The sequence below is a fragment of the Enhydra lutris genome, unplaced genomic scaffold, assembly GCF_002288905.1.
Source record: "Enhydra lutris kenyoni isolate GAN:26980312 unplaced genomic scaffold, ASM228890v2 scaffoldscaffold29, whole genome shotgun sequence".
In the NCBI taxonomy this organism is placed as follows: domain Eukaryota; kingdom Metazoa; phylum Chordata; class Mammalia; order Carnivora; family Mustelidae; genus Enhydra; species Enhydra lutris.
This window is the reverse complement of record NW_019154113.1, coordinates 17771147-17786287: the sequence shown is the minus strand read 5'-3', so window position 1 is coordinate 17786287 and position 15141 is coordinate 17771147. Positions and strand designations below refer to the sequence as shown.

Genomic DNA, 15141 nt, shown 5'->3' with positions numbered 1-15141 from the left:
AAAATGAAGTATGATGGGGGCGCCTGGGTGGCTCCGTGGGTTAAAGCCTCTGCCTGTGGCTCAGGTCATGATCCCAGGGTCCTGGGATCGAGTCCTACATTCAGCTCTCTGCTCAGCAGGGAGCCTGCTTCCTCCTCTCTCTCTGTCTGCCTGCTTGTGATCTCTGTGTGTCAAATAAATAAAATCTTTTTAATAAATAAAGTATGATAAACTGCAGAATTTTAGAACCAGAAGGGTGCTTGCCGATCATCTCTTTAACCCATCCCCCTCGTTTGACGGTTGAGGAAACTCTGATACAGGGCAAGTTTCAGGAGAGAAGCAGACCAGGCCCAGACCTACTGTAGAGTCCAGACCACAGAACCCATGAAGCCCCCTGTGCTTTGCTAAGAAAACGGAAGAGCGTGTTGAGAACTGAACGTGACACTGGAGAGTAGAGGTTTTATCGACAATGATACTCAGACAGGATTTAGCAAAAGATACCTCCTCCTCCTCTTGTCTTTTCAGCACAAGCTGTACTTCATACACAAAACAGAGACCTATCCTGGGGGCCAGAAGTGAGCGCTGTCCTCAGGTAACTTCTCTAAATCCGGAGTAAGTTCCGTGCTCCCGGCTCTCAGGAGGGTAGCTGGTGGACACTTGGTTAGCAGCTGGGACCACATTCCTGCATCCCATCGGGAAACGTGTCCAGGGAAGACGTCGACACCAGCAGGGACAACTTTAGGCTTTTACCTCACTCATGGCTTCCATAAGGCGAGCGCTGTTCGTGACTGCCGTCGTCAGAAAAATGAACCTGTACCCTGTGGGGTCAAATGCGCCAGCACTCGGGACCAGGAGCAGATCAGAGGTCGAGAAGCCTTCTGGGCACCGGCCTCTGACCCCCAGGTTCCCCTTTCTGTTTTCTCTTACCTTTCTCCCTGCCCAGGAACCGGAGGGCCGAGATCTCTGAGAACGTGCAACCACCCAAGAACACCACCATGATGAGGCGCGAAGACTCGCTGGAAGCCTTGTCCTCCTTGGTCACATCTGCGGGGGTCGGGCCAGACTCAGCTCTTCCGTGGTGGCCGGCCCTGGGCGGCGCCCCCAGCAACACCCACCCCCACCCCCGCTGGCACCCCCAGCACCCCCTGCCCGCCCCCGGTGGCACCGCCAACAACCCCCCAACCTGCCCAATGGGGCCAGCGCGGCGCACCTGTGAAGGCCAACTCATTGCAGTTGAGCAGCCGCACGACTTCGTCCAGCCCCTGCCAGCTCCGCCGCTCCAGCACCTGGGAGGCACGAGCACGGGGCGCCAGTCTGAGACCCCACCCGGCTGAGGAAGGGCAGGTCGTGGCAGCCAGACTGTCGCGATCTCTTGTTAGTTACTGGGGTGGCTGGAGGTTGGGACAGACCAGGGACCAAGAGAAGGCAGAGGGCAACACGTGAACGGGTCGCTTCCTCTCACCTGCTCGATGAGTCGGCAGCTCAGGGGCACGTAAGCGCCACTGAAGACATACGCCATGTCCCGTGGCACTTTCAGATCATACTCGCCGTCCACGCGTGGGATCTAGAGGGCAAAGGGGGCTACGTGAGGCACGTCACAACTCATCTCTCCAGCCTCGTACTCAGTCAGAGAAAAGGATATTCCCCAAAGCAGGTTTATTTCAGCAAGAAAACCGGCAAAAGCCCTTAAAAAAAAAAAAAAATCCATAACCAAAGATTAAAGCTTCTGTTCAGTACCCACTGATTCTCGTGAACAAGTTCCCCCGGCTCCCCACAAAGGGCTGGGAAGAACGATGCCCCGCTGCCGATCCCCCGGAGACGGGGACATGTCTGTCACTGATGAGGCACTCAGCCTCCCCTCTGACATTCGTGGGCGCTTCTTCCGGTTTAATAAGTGAATGAATCTTTGTCTCTTGCCTCATTATTAAATTAAGCTCATGCTGGGGCGCCTGGGTGGCTCAGTGGGTTAAAGCCTCTGCCTTCGGCTCAGGTCATGATCCCAGGGTCCTGGGATCGAGCCCCGCGTCGGGCTCTCTGCTCAGCAGGGAGCCTGCTTCCTCCTCTCTCTCTGCCTGCCTCTCTGCCTACCTGTGATCTCTGTCTGTCAAATAAATAAACAAAAATCTTAAAACAAAAACAAAAACAAAAACAAAGAGATGTTGGGGATTCAAAGCTCTCCACCAAGGACCGGACCCACGGCTTCCCCGTCCATCCTGAATCGACATACCAAATTCAGCTTCTTGCTGATGGCACGGAAATTGCTCCTCTTGGCCAGAGAATTGAAGGCATCAGTAATCTTTCCTGGGAAGGAAATCTGTGCTGGATTTCACCGAAGATCGACGGATTCGTGACCCTGCCCCGGGGGACACCACTCAGGAAATGTCAAATAGTAGGACCTCGCAGGTAGCAAGACCGCTCACATCTCAAGGCCCTCCTCAAAGCCGCTCACCTAAAATTCCCTGGAACTTGGGGCGCCTGGGTGGCTCAGTTGTTAAGCATCTACCTTTAGCTCAGGTCATGATCCCAGGATTCTGGGATCGAGCCCCGCATCGGGCTCCCTGTTTAGCGGGCAGCCTGCTTCTCCCTCTCCCACTCCCCTGCTTGTGTTCCCTCTCTCTTTCTCTGTCAAATTAATAAATACAATCTTTAAAATAAATAAAATAAAGTTCCCTGGACCTGATCAAGATACTCGCCACCCTCTGCCCCGCCACAGTCTTCCTACAGGGTACCAGCCATCCACTCGGTCCAACGGACAGAGCGACCCGAGCTCACTGAGGGGTGCGGGCCTTGGAGTCAGCCGACCTGGGCTCAGGTCTGACTGACTCACTGGGGGACCTTGAACACGTCCCTCAACCTCACTCAGCCTGTTTCCTTCTCTAGAAAATGGAGGCTATCAGCTTGCGTGCGTTACGATCAAGTAAGAAACCTCTATCTGCTGGTCTCAGCACATGGTAAGTTCAATAAAAGGGACGAGCCCCTGTCCACAGAAGTAGGAGCAATGCCAGAAGAGTGACCGATCATTCTCCTTCCCCATCTCATTTGCTCCCACCCGGAGCGCTCTGACGGCTGCAAGGAGAGGGGACCCCGGCCAGGGAAGGGGCTCCCTGGGCTCCCTGCTCACCTGCGGCCTTGTCCGTCACCAGCTTGCTCACTTTACTCTCCACAGCTGTGAGCGTGTCACCCGGGGCCTGCTCCGTGAGGAGCCCCGCTCGCCGCAGGTTCGAGAAGGTAAGCAGGTGCTCAGGGCCATAGCTCTGAAGAAAATGCAATTCCTCCATTTACCGAGCATCGGCCCTGCCAAGGTCTAAGACTGTCAGGTGACATGGAGGTGAGGGACAGAAGGGCTATGCATTCAGGGCCCTAAAGAAATAACCAAACACCAGGGGCACCTGGGTGGCTTAGTGGGTTAAGCCTCTGCCTTCGGCTCAGGTCATGATCTCAGGGTCCTGGGATCAAGCCCCGCATCAGGCTCTCTGCTTGGTGGGGAGCCTGCTTCCCCCTCTCTCTCTCTCTGCCTGCCTCTCTGCCTACTTGTGATCTCTCTCTCTCTGTCAAATAAATAAATAAAATCTTAAAAAAAAAAAAAAAAGAAAAGAAATTAATAACCAAACACCAAACAAAGGATGGGGGAAAAGCACGGAACGATGAGAGGAGAAAGCCGCTGATGTAAGCGTGCTGGGGAGGGCTTCTCAGATGAGGTAAGACGAGAAGAACCGGAAGAAAAGCTGTATCACCCCCATATAAGATGTTAAAGATAAGGAACGCCCTGGGGTGAGAACTCAGCACCCGGTCCACGGCTCAGTGGCCCCGGCTCTCCCAGCACTGGCCACCCAGGCAGGGAGTGGGGGGAGACAAGGGCAGTGGGAGGGTCTCCGTGTGCTGAGAGGCTGACTATCCTGACATGCTCTAAGAGGGAGGCCAGACTGGGAACAAAATGGGGATGCAGGCAGGAAAGGGGCCATTTCTTCTGCCTCTTCCAGAAGTGTCTGATGATGACCGCCCTCCACCCAGTTCCCTCCAGAGCCCATTCTCCTGGCCTCACCTGCAGATACTGTGTTTTCAGAGATCGGTAATCCTTGGGAATCAAACCTGAGGGTCCAGAAGATAAGACAGGTTCCCGAGAACACCAGCTGAGGTGTCCCAAAATGGACAGCCATACCCACCCACCCACCCTCTTATTCCCCAAACAACCTTTATCAGGAGGAAGGATTCAGTAAATGTTAACCTTGCATCCAGCCAGTTGATTCTAAACTGACTCCTAAACTTAAGCTTGCTTATCAGCAGGGATGGCGGCGGGACTGGGCAGGAGGAAGGGAAACGGACTTAGGTGCCTTCATTCCTGGCTTGGGGCCAACACTCCTGCACCCTGCTTTACAAGCTACCGAGGAACAGGACAAGTGTTCGGACGGGGTCAAAAGTGTGGTCTGAGGGGCACCTGGGTGGCTCTGTGGGTTAAGCATCTGCCTTTGGCTCGGGTCATGATCTTGGGGTCCTGGGATCGAGCCCCGCATCGGGCTCTCTGCTCAGCGGGGAGCCTACTTCTCCCTCTCACTCTGCCTGCCTCTCTGCCTACTTGTGATCTCTCTCTGTCAAATAAATAAATAAATAAATAAAATCTTAAAAAAAAAAAAAAAAGTGCAGTCTGAGGTGCCGTCCTCCAGTGAGGTACGAAGAATGGGCTTGCAAGTCAGGGTCGTGAGCAAGTCATGGGGACAAACGGCACAGGGAGTACAGCCGACGGTACTGCACTGGCTGGCTGGTGGGGAGCCCAGCCCAATGTACACACCTGTCCCATCCCCATGCCATATAGCTGAAACTAATATGCACCATCATGGGTCACCTCTACTTCCAATTAAAAAAAAAAGATGAAAGTGTTGCATGAACAGGTTAAAAGTTATGCCATAAGAGGTCACAGAATCTGAGCTTTTGTAAATGTTTATGAAATTGTTTGGCTGTCCCCTTTTCCTGGACTGTCTCTTTATTATGAAAGATCGTGGAAGGTAGCCGGCCAGAAGGGACAGAGAGAGAAATGCCACTCTGAGCTGTGCCCCGTGGTCCTAAGATGTGACAGCGCTTGTTCTGGGGGGCCTGGGTGTGGTCTTGCTCAGGGTCAGGACACTAAATGACTCCAGGCCCCTGGAGATGTCTCACTCCGAACAAAGACTACTTTATCTTACAGCGGAAAGACTATGAAATTACTGGGAAATGTTCTGTCTGCTGGGATATTTTCTATGTCATTCACAGTGATGTCTTCCATCCCTAAGGCACAGTTTTTCAGTCTGGCGTCTTTGGTTGCAGGGGCTCACCGTTCTCAGTGATGGACAAAAGGCACATGAGGCGAAGGCTTTCTATAGGTGACACCTGCACGGGAAGAGAGTCCTGGAGAGTTCAAGTTCCATGACACACGTTCTTCTCCCCTCTTCCTTCTGCTGGAGACCAAGCCCGCCGTGATACAACTTTCCCAGCAACCCCGGCCACCTGCTCACCTGCCGGTCTATGTGTTCTTCGATGTAGCTGGTGCTCTCCCGGATGTTGAAGCCCTCCAGCAGCGCTGCGAGAAGCAGAGGAGAGCCCGTTACAGGGGGAGCCGCTCAGCTGTTGCCATCTGTGCTAATGGGTGTCTGTCTCCCGATCTTTCTCCATCCTTTTGGGGGTGGGGGTAAGGGACCCCCTGGACTTCTAGCAGGAACCAGCATTCCACCCAGCCAGCATTAGCTGGAAAGAGCCAGAGAACATCTTTGCTGGGTGGGATGGTGCTGGGAGCAGGGGAAGCATCAGAAGGAGCCAAGCACAGCCCCCACCGTTACCATGTTCAGTCTTGATGAGCTCCTGGAAGTCCTGCTTGGTCTTCTTCTTCATGATGGATTCACAGGCCCCGATATCTGCAGACAGGACAAAAAGCAAGCTCACATATTCCCAGTTCTAAAAGGATATGCCAGGGCACCTGGGTGGCTCAGCAGGTTAAAGCCTCTGCCTTCAGCTCAGGTCATGATCCCACGGTCCTGGGATCGAGCCCCGCATGGGGCTCTCTGCTCAGCGGGGAGCTTGCTTCCCCCCTCTCTGCCTGCCTCTCTGCCTACTTGTGATCTCTGTCAAATAAATAAGTAAAATCTTTAAAAAAAATTAATTTAAAAATAAATAAATTAAATAAATAAATAAATAAATAAGTAAAACAATATGCCTTGGGGTGTCTGGGTGGCTTAGTCAGTTAAGCGTCTGCCTTTGGCTGGGATCATGATCCCAGGGTCCTGGGATAGAGCCCTACATCAGGCTCCCTGCCCAGCGGGAAGCCTGCTTCTCTCCCAGTCCCCCTGCTTGTGTTCTCTCTCTCACTGTGTGTGTCTCTCTGTCAAATAAATAAATCTTTTTAAAAAATTAAATAAATAAATAAGAGACTGCGCCTTTATTGTCCAGAAGAATAAAATCTTTTTTTCTTTTTTAGAGATTTTATTCATTTATTTGACAGACAGAAAGAGAGAACATGGGTTGGGGGAGGAGCAGAGGGAGAGGGAGCACACGGCCCGCTGAGCCAGAAACCACATGCGGGGTCAATCCCAGGACCCTGGGATTATGACCTGAGCTGAAAGCAGACCCTTAACCGAGGGGAGCCATGCAGGCACCCCGGAACAAAAATTTCTTAAGGCAAAATGCAGAAGTACATCTTTCCATTTTAAACAAAACACGATCATTATTTCCTGGGGGAACACAGACATCCCCCCAGGGCAGATCTCCTCTGTAGCCGCCCCTCCCCGCCCCTCCCCGAAACCTACGGACACTCAGCAGGCGGTGCTCCTGTTTCAGTCCCTTGAGCTCCTGGGACACGAAGTTCTTCATCTGCTTGATGTCCATGCCCCTCCGGCGCTGCGGGAAGTCTCCATAAGGTCAGCCTCTCCCTGCCTTCAGCCGTGAGCAGCCTCCACCCCCTGCCCCACCCCCAACTCCTAGAGAAAAGCCAGGGGCTGTCGTCAAATCAGAAGGGAGCCAAAGGGCAGCAGCCTTGGGAAACTGGGGACACAAAGAGAAGACCCCCGGCTTGGAGCCTCACATCATACTGAGCTTGCAAGTTCCGGGCCTTCTGGCTCAAAAAGCCGAAGACGTTGGAGAAGTGTTCGTTACGAATCTCATTAAACACCTGCAAGGGGAAGCAGACAGCGACGACTTACCAGAGAGAACGCTAACTGGTCCCCCCGCCCCCAGTAGTGTAATGGGGGCAGAAGAGGAGTGGCCGGCTGTTCCAGCAAAAGCACAGAGAGGAACGCGCTGCTGTCACCAATGTCAGGCCCCGGGGTTCGCTCTTACTTGGAGGGGGAGCCCCCTCCCCCAGGCTCAGCCTCCCCTCCCAGAGTCTGGCCCAGAGTGGCCCAAGGGCAATCCACCAGCTGGCACACCTGTACCCTCACCTTGTCCTCAGCATTGAGTAGAACCTTCAAGCTCCTGTCAGAGGATGTGACTTCTGGGCCAAAGTCGACACTCCCTTTAAGAGCAGAGGGAGCGGCTATAAGGACCTCCAGGGAGGGCTTCCCTCCCCTCCCCTTTCCTGAACTGCCACTCCGAGTCCCCCAAACTATGTGGCATCCAGCAGTCTGTTCCGAGTCCGAGGCTCTCCCACAAGCCCTGCCCCCTGCGAGAGCCCCCCGGGAGCTGAGGACCCCCCACCCCCGCCTTGCCAAGATGCCACTTACCACACTTGACACGGAAGGTGTCGTCCACCAGACCCTCGTAGACCACCTGGGAGCAGAGTGCCGTCACAAAGTCCACGTCTGAAAACGAGATCCCGGCCGTGAGGGTCCTCCCCGACCTACGTGGCTACCCAGTTCACTCAGCGTCAGCTCACGGGCCTCCCCAGGGCCCAAGGGCCGTGCTTCCCTGTCAACGCTGCCGTTCACAGCCCCGACCCGAGGATCCGAACTGGGCTGCCATGCGGGCCGGATCCCCATGTCTTCAAGGGTCCAGAGACGACAGGAGCGCTCGCATCCTTTACCTCTGTCTAGGAGGAAGACATGTCCAATCTCTGGCCTTCGGCCCTTGGTCTCGCCATCCTCCTCCTCCTCTAGTTTTCTCCATAGTTCGTACGACATCTGCGGGGTCCAACACATTCTCAGTCTCATATCAGGTCCCTGCTGCAGCCCACCCCTACCGAAGCCACCTCTTTTCCACGTGACACTCCCTGCCCCCGAGAGGGGAGCGAATTATTAACACCACTACCCACAGCACTCCCATCTGCGCCCACCCCTCCCAGCCTCTCCTTGCCGACGAAGGACTCTCTCTGCCCCCAAAGACAAGACTTAGGAGTGCTATCCCAGAGGCCCTGGCTCTTGCCTTTCTGTCCATCACACAAGCCCTCCCCTCTGAGGAACTCTTCTGAACAATACAAGCAAGCTAGGGGTGCCTGGGTGGCTCAGTGGGTTAAAGCCTCTGCCTTCGGCTCGGGTCTTGATCCTAGGGTCCTGGGATCGAGCCCCGCATCAGGCTGTCTGCTCAGCGGGGAGCCTGCTTCTCCTCTCTCTCTGCCTGCCTCTCTATTTGTGATCTCTGTCTGTCAAATAAATAAATAAAATCTTTAAAAAAAAAAAAAAAAAGGAAGCTAAATAATATAGCTCTTAGCACAGATGCCCCGCTGGGCAGAGGACAGGTACAACAGGGCCATCAGGACCACAGCACCGCGCGTGCCCACCTTGGTGCAGCGGCCAATTCCGTAGCAGTTGGGGAAAGGCCCGTAGAGGGTGCTGAGAAGGTGCAAGGCCTGTGCCACAGTGTTGATCCAGCGCTGGTCTCCTTCCTGCAGGAACCACATGGACCGCAGAGATACGGCTCAGCCCAACAGACACATCTGGAAGGGGGCAAGCCCGAGCAGCCCAGGGCGGGAAGGCGAGGCGTGGGGACTACCCGAAAGGAATTCAGCCATTCAGTCTGCAAAACGCTCTTCCTCATAATAAGTTATAGGACTTACAGGGGGGTATGTCCATGTTTCTAGCCCACTGGACCCTACATGTGTCCCCACCTGTCTATGCCAAGACTCAGGGACCCTTCACTTACCAGGAAGTAGTCCCTGAAAAATTCTGGGAGCTCCATGCTCAACAGATCCACGTCAAGAGGCAGCAAAGAAAAGGCCCACTCATCACAGCTCACGTCTGCGGGAACAGAGCACGTCAGCCTCCCCACAGAAGGCGCCGGGCTCCACACTGAGAGAGAAGGTCTGCCACGGTGACACAGGAAGGTGACGCAGGCCTGCCACACGCGCAGCCTCAGAACACTCAAAGACAAGTGACAGTCTGTGCCTCAGAGGAGTTCACAGGCGGGAAACAAAAGGAGACGGGCACACCACAGCCTGTCACGCCATGTGAAGAGGCTGTTTTCACTCGAGGGCCAATCGGAAGTGCTGAGGAAACATTTGCTGGTTGGCAAATACTGACAGAAAGCCACTGATGTGCGGGCACCAGGCCGAGCCCTGGGGGTGCGGGAGTGGAACCGACACGCTCCCCATCTTCTGCGAGAGAATGCCACTCTAGGGAGAGAGATGTCCACCAGACACAGCTCATTACAGCTGCGCCCCAAAGAAGAACAGCGATCTGGAAGCACAAACACCCCAGGGATCCAACCTCAGCTACGTGGGGCCTAAGAAAAGTAGAGGAATAAAGGAAAGACTTCCCTAAAGCAGCAACATTTACACTTAGAATTTGAGTAAGGTTGGGTATGGAAAAAAAAAAAGCTGAGGGTGGAGAATGTTCTAGGCCACAGGAAAAGCAAGTGGAAGAACCCATGGCTGGAGAGTGAGAGTCAGGAGGGAGCTGTACAAGGTGAGGCTGAGGGGCCAGGCAAGGGCCAAGTGCAGAAGGCCCCCGAAGATTCTGGCACCAGGCTGGGATCTGAAGCAGGGAGCACAGTGCTCAGGTCAGCGTGGCAGGCAGAATGGAGGGAGGGAAGGCACACTTTCCCTTTGTGGAAGTCTCAGAAAGGGAGGAATGGCGGCACCTGGCACCCCCTTCAGCCTTTCCTTGAGGGCCCAGTCCTGCTCTCCATGGTCAAGAACAGCCCCTCTGCCCAGGCCAACAGGCAGAGACGAGGGGCCCAGTGTTATTTCCTTCCCTTCGTCCCACATGTTCCCCGTCTCCACTCACAGCCACCTCCTCTCACCTCCGTAGACTCCCTCTTCCTCCAGCACCATCTCACACGCGTGAAACTGGAAGACAAGAGGGAGGGGTTGGTGACCACCTTCTTCTCTGTTCTTTCCATCTGTCTGGTGTCCCTCCGTGGTCACTGCTGAGAATAGCACCTACTGAACCCAGTGACGACGACAAGGGAGCGTAGACTTTTAGGGGACAATAGGAAGGACCACTGGGACCATCTAGCCCAGGGCTTTGTTTCCCTGCTTTATTTATGCATTAATCCGCTTTATTTATGCATTAATCCATTGCTCTTTTCTCCCTGCGAGACTGGAAAGCTCCACAAAGGAGAAGGCATTTCGGCATCACCGAAGGCTGCGTCCCACAGACAGACGTGGAGGGAGGGCATGAGCGCACCTCAGAGACAGGGGAGGCGAGGCAGGTGGCCGGAAAAGAGCGGGGGTGCAGAGGGAGGCTAGGGTAGGGCATGCCCAAGGGATGCCTGGAGTCACTGAGAGGTCCGGAGAGCCAGCCTGGGGGTCCCTGGCACAGGGTATTTAAAGTAGGTGGTTTGTCCAAGAGAAAAGGACACAGAGAGGGCGCCTGGGTGGCTCAGTGGGTTGAGGCCTCTGCCTTTGGCTCCGGTCATGATCTCAGGGTCCTGGGATCGAGCCCCACAACGGGCTCCCTGCTCAGCGGGCAGCCTGCTTCCCCCCACCGCCCCGCCTGCCTCTCTGCCTACTTGTGATCTCACTCTCTCTGTCAAATAAATAAATATTAAAAAAAAAAAAAAAAAAAGAACACAGAGGACATGAGCGCTAAGGACAGGATTCTAGGGAACATCACAATTCAACGGGCGCACAGGGCAACACCTGATGAAGACGGGAAGATGACACGGAGGTGGAAACGGGGACTCAGCCCTTCAAAAGGCAGCAAAGGTCAGTGTCAGGAAGAATGGGCAACAGTGTCAAATGCCAGGGACATTAAGTAGGACGAGTAGGAACCAGGCATCACCGAGTTTGACAACTGAGCCCTGCGGGGGACTCGATTTTAAGGCGAAGGCAGCGGTGAGGACACAGGAGGAGTGGCAGCGAGAACTCTGGACACAACAGAAGGGAGAGCCTCTGACCGCGAGAAGACATGAAGGGGAGAACTGCTTAGAAGGGGTAGACATGGGGCGCCCAGGTGGCTCAGTCGGCTAAGTGTCCGACTTTGGCTCAAGTCCTCATCCCAGGGTCCTGGGATTGAGTCCCACATCAGGCTCTCTGCTCAGTGGGGAGTCTGCTTCTGCTTCTCCCTCTCCCTCTGTCCCTGGCCCCTGCTCCTGCACTCTCTCTCAAATAAATAAAGAAATCTTTAAAAAAATAAAAAAAATTTTAAAAAAAGGAGAGCTAGACATGGTTGAAGACAAAGCAAAGCGGTAGAGAAGGAACGCAGACATGGGGCCAGGGACACGCAAACCGGTGGACCGGGAAGGGGAAGAGGCCGGGGTCACTTCCTCCTTTGAGCCAAGTGGGAAGAAGGCGAAATACTTGGGAGACAATGAGGAAGGAAGCAGGAGCACTCCCGTCCGGTAACGACGGTGACAACTGATGTGCATTAAACATCTGATGCCTGCTGGGCGTCGCTGTTAGTATCTTGTAAGGATCATCTCCCGTGGTCCTCCTGATGACTCCACGAGATGTGGAAGATTCATGCTTCGGGCTCCTGATTTCCTTTCCACAGAAGAATCCGATTCATCCCTAACTTTTTTTTTTTTTTCTCTTTTTTTTTTTTTTTAAGTGGGCTCTACTCCAGGCTCGAACTCACAAGCCTGAGAGGAAGGGTCACATGCTCTAGGTCAGCCAGGGGCCCCGTCCCTCACTCAGTTCTGTCAGTGAAACTAAAACTGTGCGTCCACTTTTAGTGCTAAATAAGGAATTCCGGAGCCCAGACTGTAAACTGCCAATCTCCATAATTAACAAAAGGAGTCTCAGGAAGACAGATTCCCTCTTCCCTAAATTACTGATGGAGACTGTCTGTGATATAAAATTTGGTCAAAGAATCTAACTAGATAAGATGTGAGATAGAGAAAATTCATCAAAATATCAATTTTGGGGGCGCCTGGGTGGCTCAGTGGGTTAAGCCGCTGCCTTCGGCTCAGGTCGTGATCTCAGGGTCCTGGAATCGAGCCCCGCATCGGGCTCTCTGCTCAGCAGGGAGCCTGCTTCCTCCTCTCTCTCTGCCTGCCTCTCTGCCTGCCTCTCTGCCTGCTTGTGATCTCTCTCTGTCAAATAAATAAATAAAATCTTTAAAAAAAAAATATCAATTTTGTTATTCTGTGCAATAGGGAGGCTTGTAGGATTATTTGAAACTGTTACCACCTTGTTCTATTCCCTATTTAAACAAATCTCTCCTTGGAAGTATAATTTGAAAAAAAGGGGTTTTATAAGACTCCAAAAATGAATTCATTGCCACAGTTCCCTTAATAACATTTAAAAGTAACCTGTAAGTCCGACTGGTTATCTTAATAATCTCTTGCCCTGGGGGGACACCTGGTTGGCTCCGACGGTTAAGCCTCTACCTTCTGTTCAGGTCATAATCCCAGGGTCCTGGGATTGAGCCCCATGCTGGGCTCCCTGCTCAGTGGGGAGCCTGCTTCCCCCTTTCCCTTTGCCCCTCCCCTGCTTGTGCTCTCTCCCTCTGTCTGTCTCTCTCAAATAAACAAATAAAATCTTGAAAAAATACAAATAATTTCTTGCCCTGGTAATGACGTTGTACTTGATACACTTGTATTTCCCAACAGGAAAACTAGCCACAGGATTGTGCTATGAATCTTCCAATGATCTTCAAGAGAAGATCACTAGCTCTTTCTTCTTATTCCTTTCATGTGATGAGAAAACAACATAAGCCTGTAATTTCACTAGGTTTCCTAACAAACACTGAAAGTCATGTAAAAGAGGGAACTCCTTGCCATTTGCCACCACATGGATGGAGCTAGAAAGTATAACACTAAGGGAAGTAAGTCAGAAAAAGACAAATACCACATGATTTCACTCATACGTGGAATTTAAGAAACAAAACAAATGTACCGAGAAAAAAAGGCAAACCAAAAGTCAGACTCTTAACTAGAGAGAACAAATCGATGGTCACCAGAGGGGCAGTGAGCGAGGGGATGGGAGGAATGGGGGCGGGGGATCGAGACTGCACTTACCGTGCTGACCACTGAGTAATGCACTGAATCGCTGAATCCTATACTGTATCGTATACGTCAAACTAACATAACGCTGTGTGTTAACTATACTGGAATTAAAATAGAAAGTAAAATAAAATGTTCAGCCCTGTTATGTTTAAAAACATAAAAAGTAAGTACTACTATCAACTCCATTTTACAGATGAGCAAGCTGAGACCCAGAGAGAGCAGTCACGTAAGTCACGTAAGCTGTCCAAGATCCCGCAGGTAGCAAGCGCCAGAGCCAGGATTCACACACAGTTTGGCTTCAGTGTCTCGGACGGAGCCACTGCTTCTACCTTCTCTAGAGTTTTTTGGAGTAGACTGAAAAAAGAATCAATCCCCGTCCTTTGAACTTGAATTTCTATCTGCTCTCCATGCGGCGTGCACTCCCTGGGGCAGCTTTACGGGCGCTGGGCAGGCCGTGGGCGTAAGGCCGAGCGGGGTCACAGCTCTCACCTTGCTGACGTGAGGGTGAGAGCAGAGCCTGATGCATCAGGGAACGGAGATGCCGTGGTCACCGGACACTACAGCCTCGGAGCAAAAGTAGACAGAAGAGACCTGTAGCTCACGGCGTGACTGTGGGCTTCGCTCCCCTCGGAGGCTCAAAGTTGGGGTGCAGTAAGACGGTCTCTCAGCTCCTTTTTTTTTCTTAAAGATTTTATTTATTTATTTGACAGACAGAGATCACAAGCAGGCAGAACGGCAGGCAAAGACAGAAGGAAGCAGGCTCCCTGCTGAGCAGGGAGCCTGATTCAGGGCTCGATCCCAGGACCCTGAGATCATGACCTAGGCTGAAGGCAGACGCTTAACCCACTGAGCCACTCAGGCATCCTCTCAGCTTCTTTCTTGTGTAAGAAAAGGCCTTTCCAGAGGACACTGCTATCGTTCTAGTCACCCAGGGGCAGCCGGCCACACGTCTTGCGTGAGCATGGAGGAGTACTGATTTATTGTACTGATTGTTAAAGAGATAAACGGACATCAAATTTCTGAAACGCCATAGCACAGTGCACGTCACTACACAAAAGTCTGAGTTAGAAGGGATACACAGCAGCTTCTGCTTCAAAAGAAGAAGTCGACACAGAGGCCACCTCTCACAGTTCCACGCTAACTGGCGCAGCTTGAAGACAGAGCCTCGGCTAAACCATCACGGCGGTGTTAATGACTAGACCGTGACAGGTGTTTTGTTCTGTCACACACAACTGGCTTTGGGGGAGACACAGCCATTGGCCCCCTGTCCCTTCCCAGCCTTCCGTCCTGATCGACCTTCTCCTCCTCCCACCAACCCACACTCACCTTCTGAGGGCTGAAGATCACTTTGTATTTTCGAGTTCGGCCAGCCAATTTGTCAGCATTGACAAGACCTACAGACAGAAGGAAAGCAGCCCAGAAAGCCACGGGCCATCTATTAGACGCAAAGCAAGGAAGCAGACATCCCCTCCAAGGGGCACAGCCCATTCAGACCACCTCTTCTCATCAAAGGTCTTTATGGCCCGGGCCCTCCATCTTGGCCACCCTCCCCTGGGTCTTAGGTACCTGTGGCTTCATCGCATACTCACTGGCAACGTATCGCATGTTCTTGATGCGGGGCCGGACCAAGAAGCACAATCTGCGGGCGAGAGAGTTAAAAAACAAAAAAACAAAAAAACCTCAGTGAAGGGGCACCTGGGTGGCTCAGTGGGTTAAGCCTCTGCCTTCCGCTCGGGTCATGATCTCAGGGTCCTGGGATCGAGCCCCGCATCGGGCTCTCTGCTCAGCGGGGAGCCTGCTTCCCCCTCTCTCTGCCTGCCTCTCTGCCTACCTGTGATCTCTCTCTCTCTCTGTCAAATAAATAAATAAAATCTTAAA

The 15141-nt window shown here is 52.9% G+C and overlaps 1 protein-coding gene across 3 annotated transcripts in view; it reads right to left on the bottom strand.

Moving 5' to 3' along the window:
• Nucleotides 1-418: 418 nt before the first annotated feature.
• LOC111152663 (VPS33B, late endosome and lysosome associated) overlaps nucleotides 419-15141 on the bottom strand; it is a 21504-nt gene continuing 6781 nt past the window's right edge. For all 3 annotated transcript variants that reach the window (XM_022511210.1, XM_022511211.1, XM_022511212.1), the window contains 20 exons: nucleotides 14853-14902; nucleotides 14590-14657; nucleotides 10114-10159; nucleotides 9016-9110; nucleotides 8654-8758; nucleotides 7961-8057; nucleotides 7662-7739; nucleotides 7380-7453; nucleotides 7025-7111; nucleotides 6750-6840; nucleotides 5787-5861; nucleotides 5466-5530; nucleotides 5286-5340; nucleotides 4022-4068; nucleotides 3101-3233; nucleotides 2207-2280; nucleotides 1442-1543; nucleotides 1190-1265; nucleotides 907-1023; nucleotides 419-797 (listed from right to left, as the gene is read on the bottom strand). In XM_022511210.1, coding sequence (XP_022366918.1) covers nucleotides 718-797; nucleotides 907-1023; nucleotides 1190-1265; nucleotides 1442-1543; nucleotides 2207-2280; nucleotides 3101-3233; nucleotides 4022-4068; nucleotides 5286-5340; nucleotides 5466-5530; nucleotides 5787-5861; nucleotides 6750-6840; nucleotides 7025-7111; nucleotides 7380-7453; nucleotides 7662-7739; nucleotides 7961-8057; nucleotides 8654-8758; nucleotides 9016-9110; nucleotides 10114-10159; nucleotides 14590-14657; nucleotides 14853-14902 — 1615 coding nt within the window. In that variant the 3' untranslated portion in view covers nucleotides 419-717. The remainder of the gene's footprint in view (nucleotides 798-906; nucleotides 1024-1189; nucleotides 1266-1441; nucleotides 1544-2206; nucleotides 2281-3100; nucleotides 3234-4021; nucleotides 4069-5285; nucleotides 5341-5465; nucleotides 5531-5786; nucleotides 5862-6749; nucleotides 6841-7024; nucleotides 7112-7379; nucleotides 7454-7661; nucleotides 7740-7960; nucleotides 8058-8653; nucleotides 8759-9015; nucleotides 9111-10113; nucleotides 10160-14589; nucleotides 14658-14852; nucleotides 14903-15141) is intronic.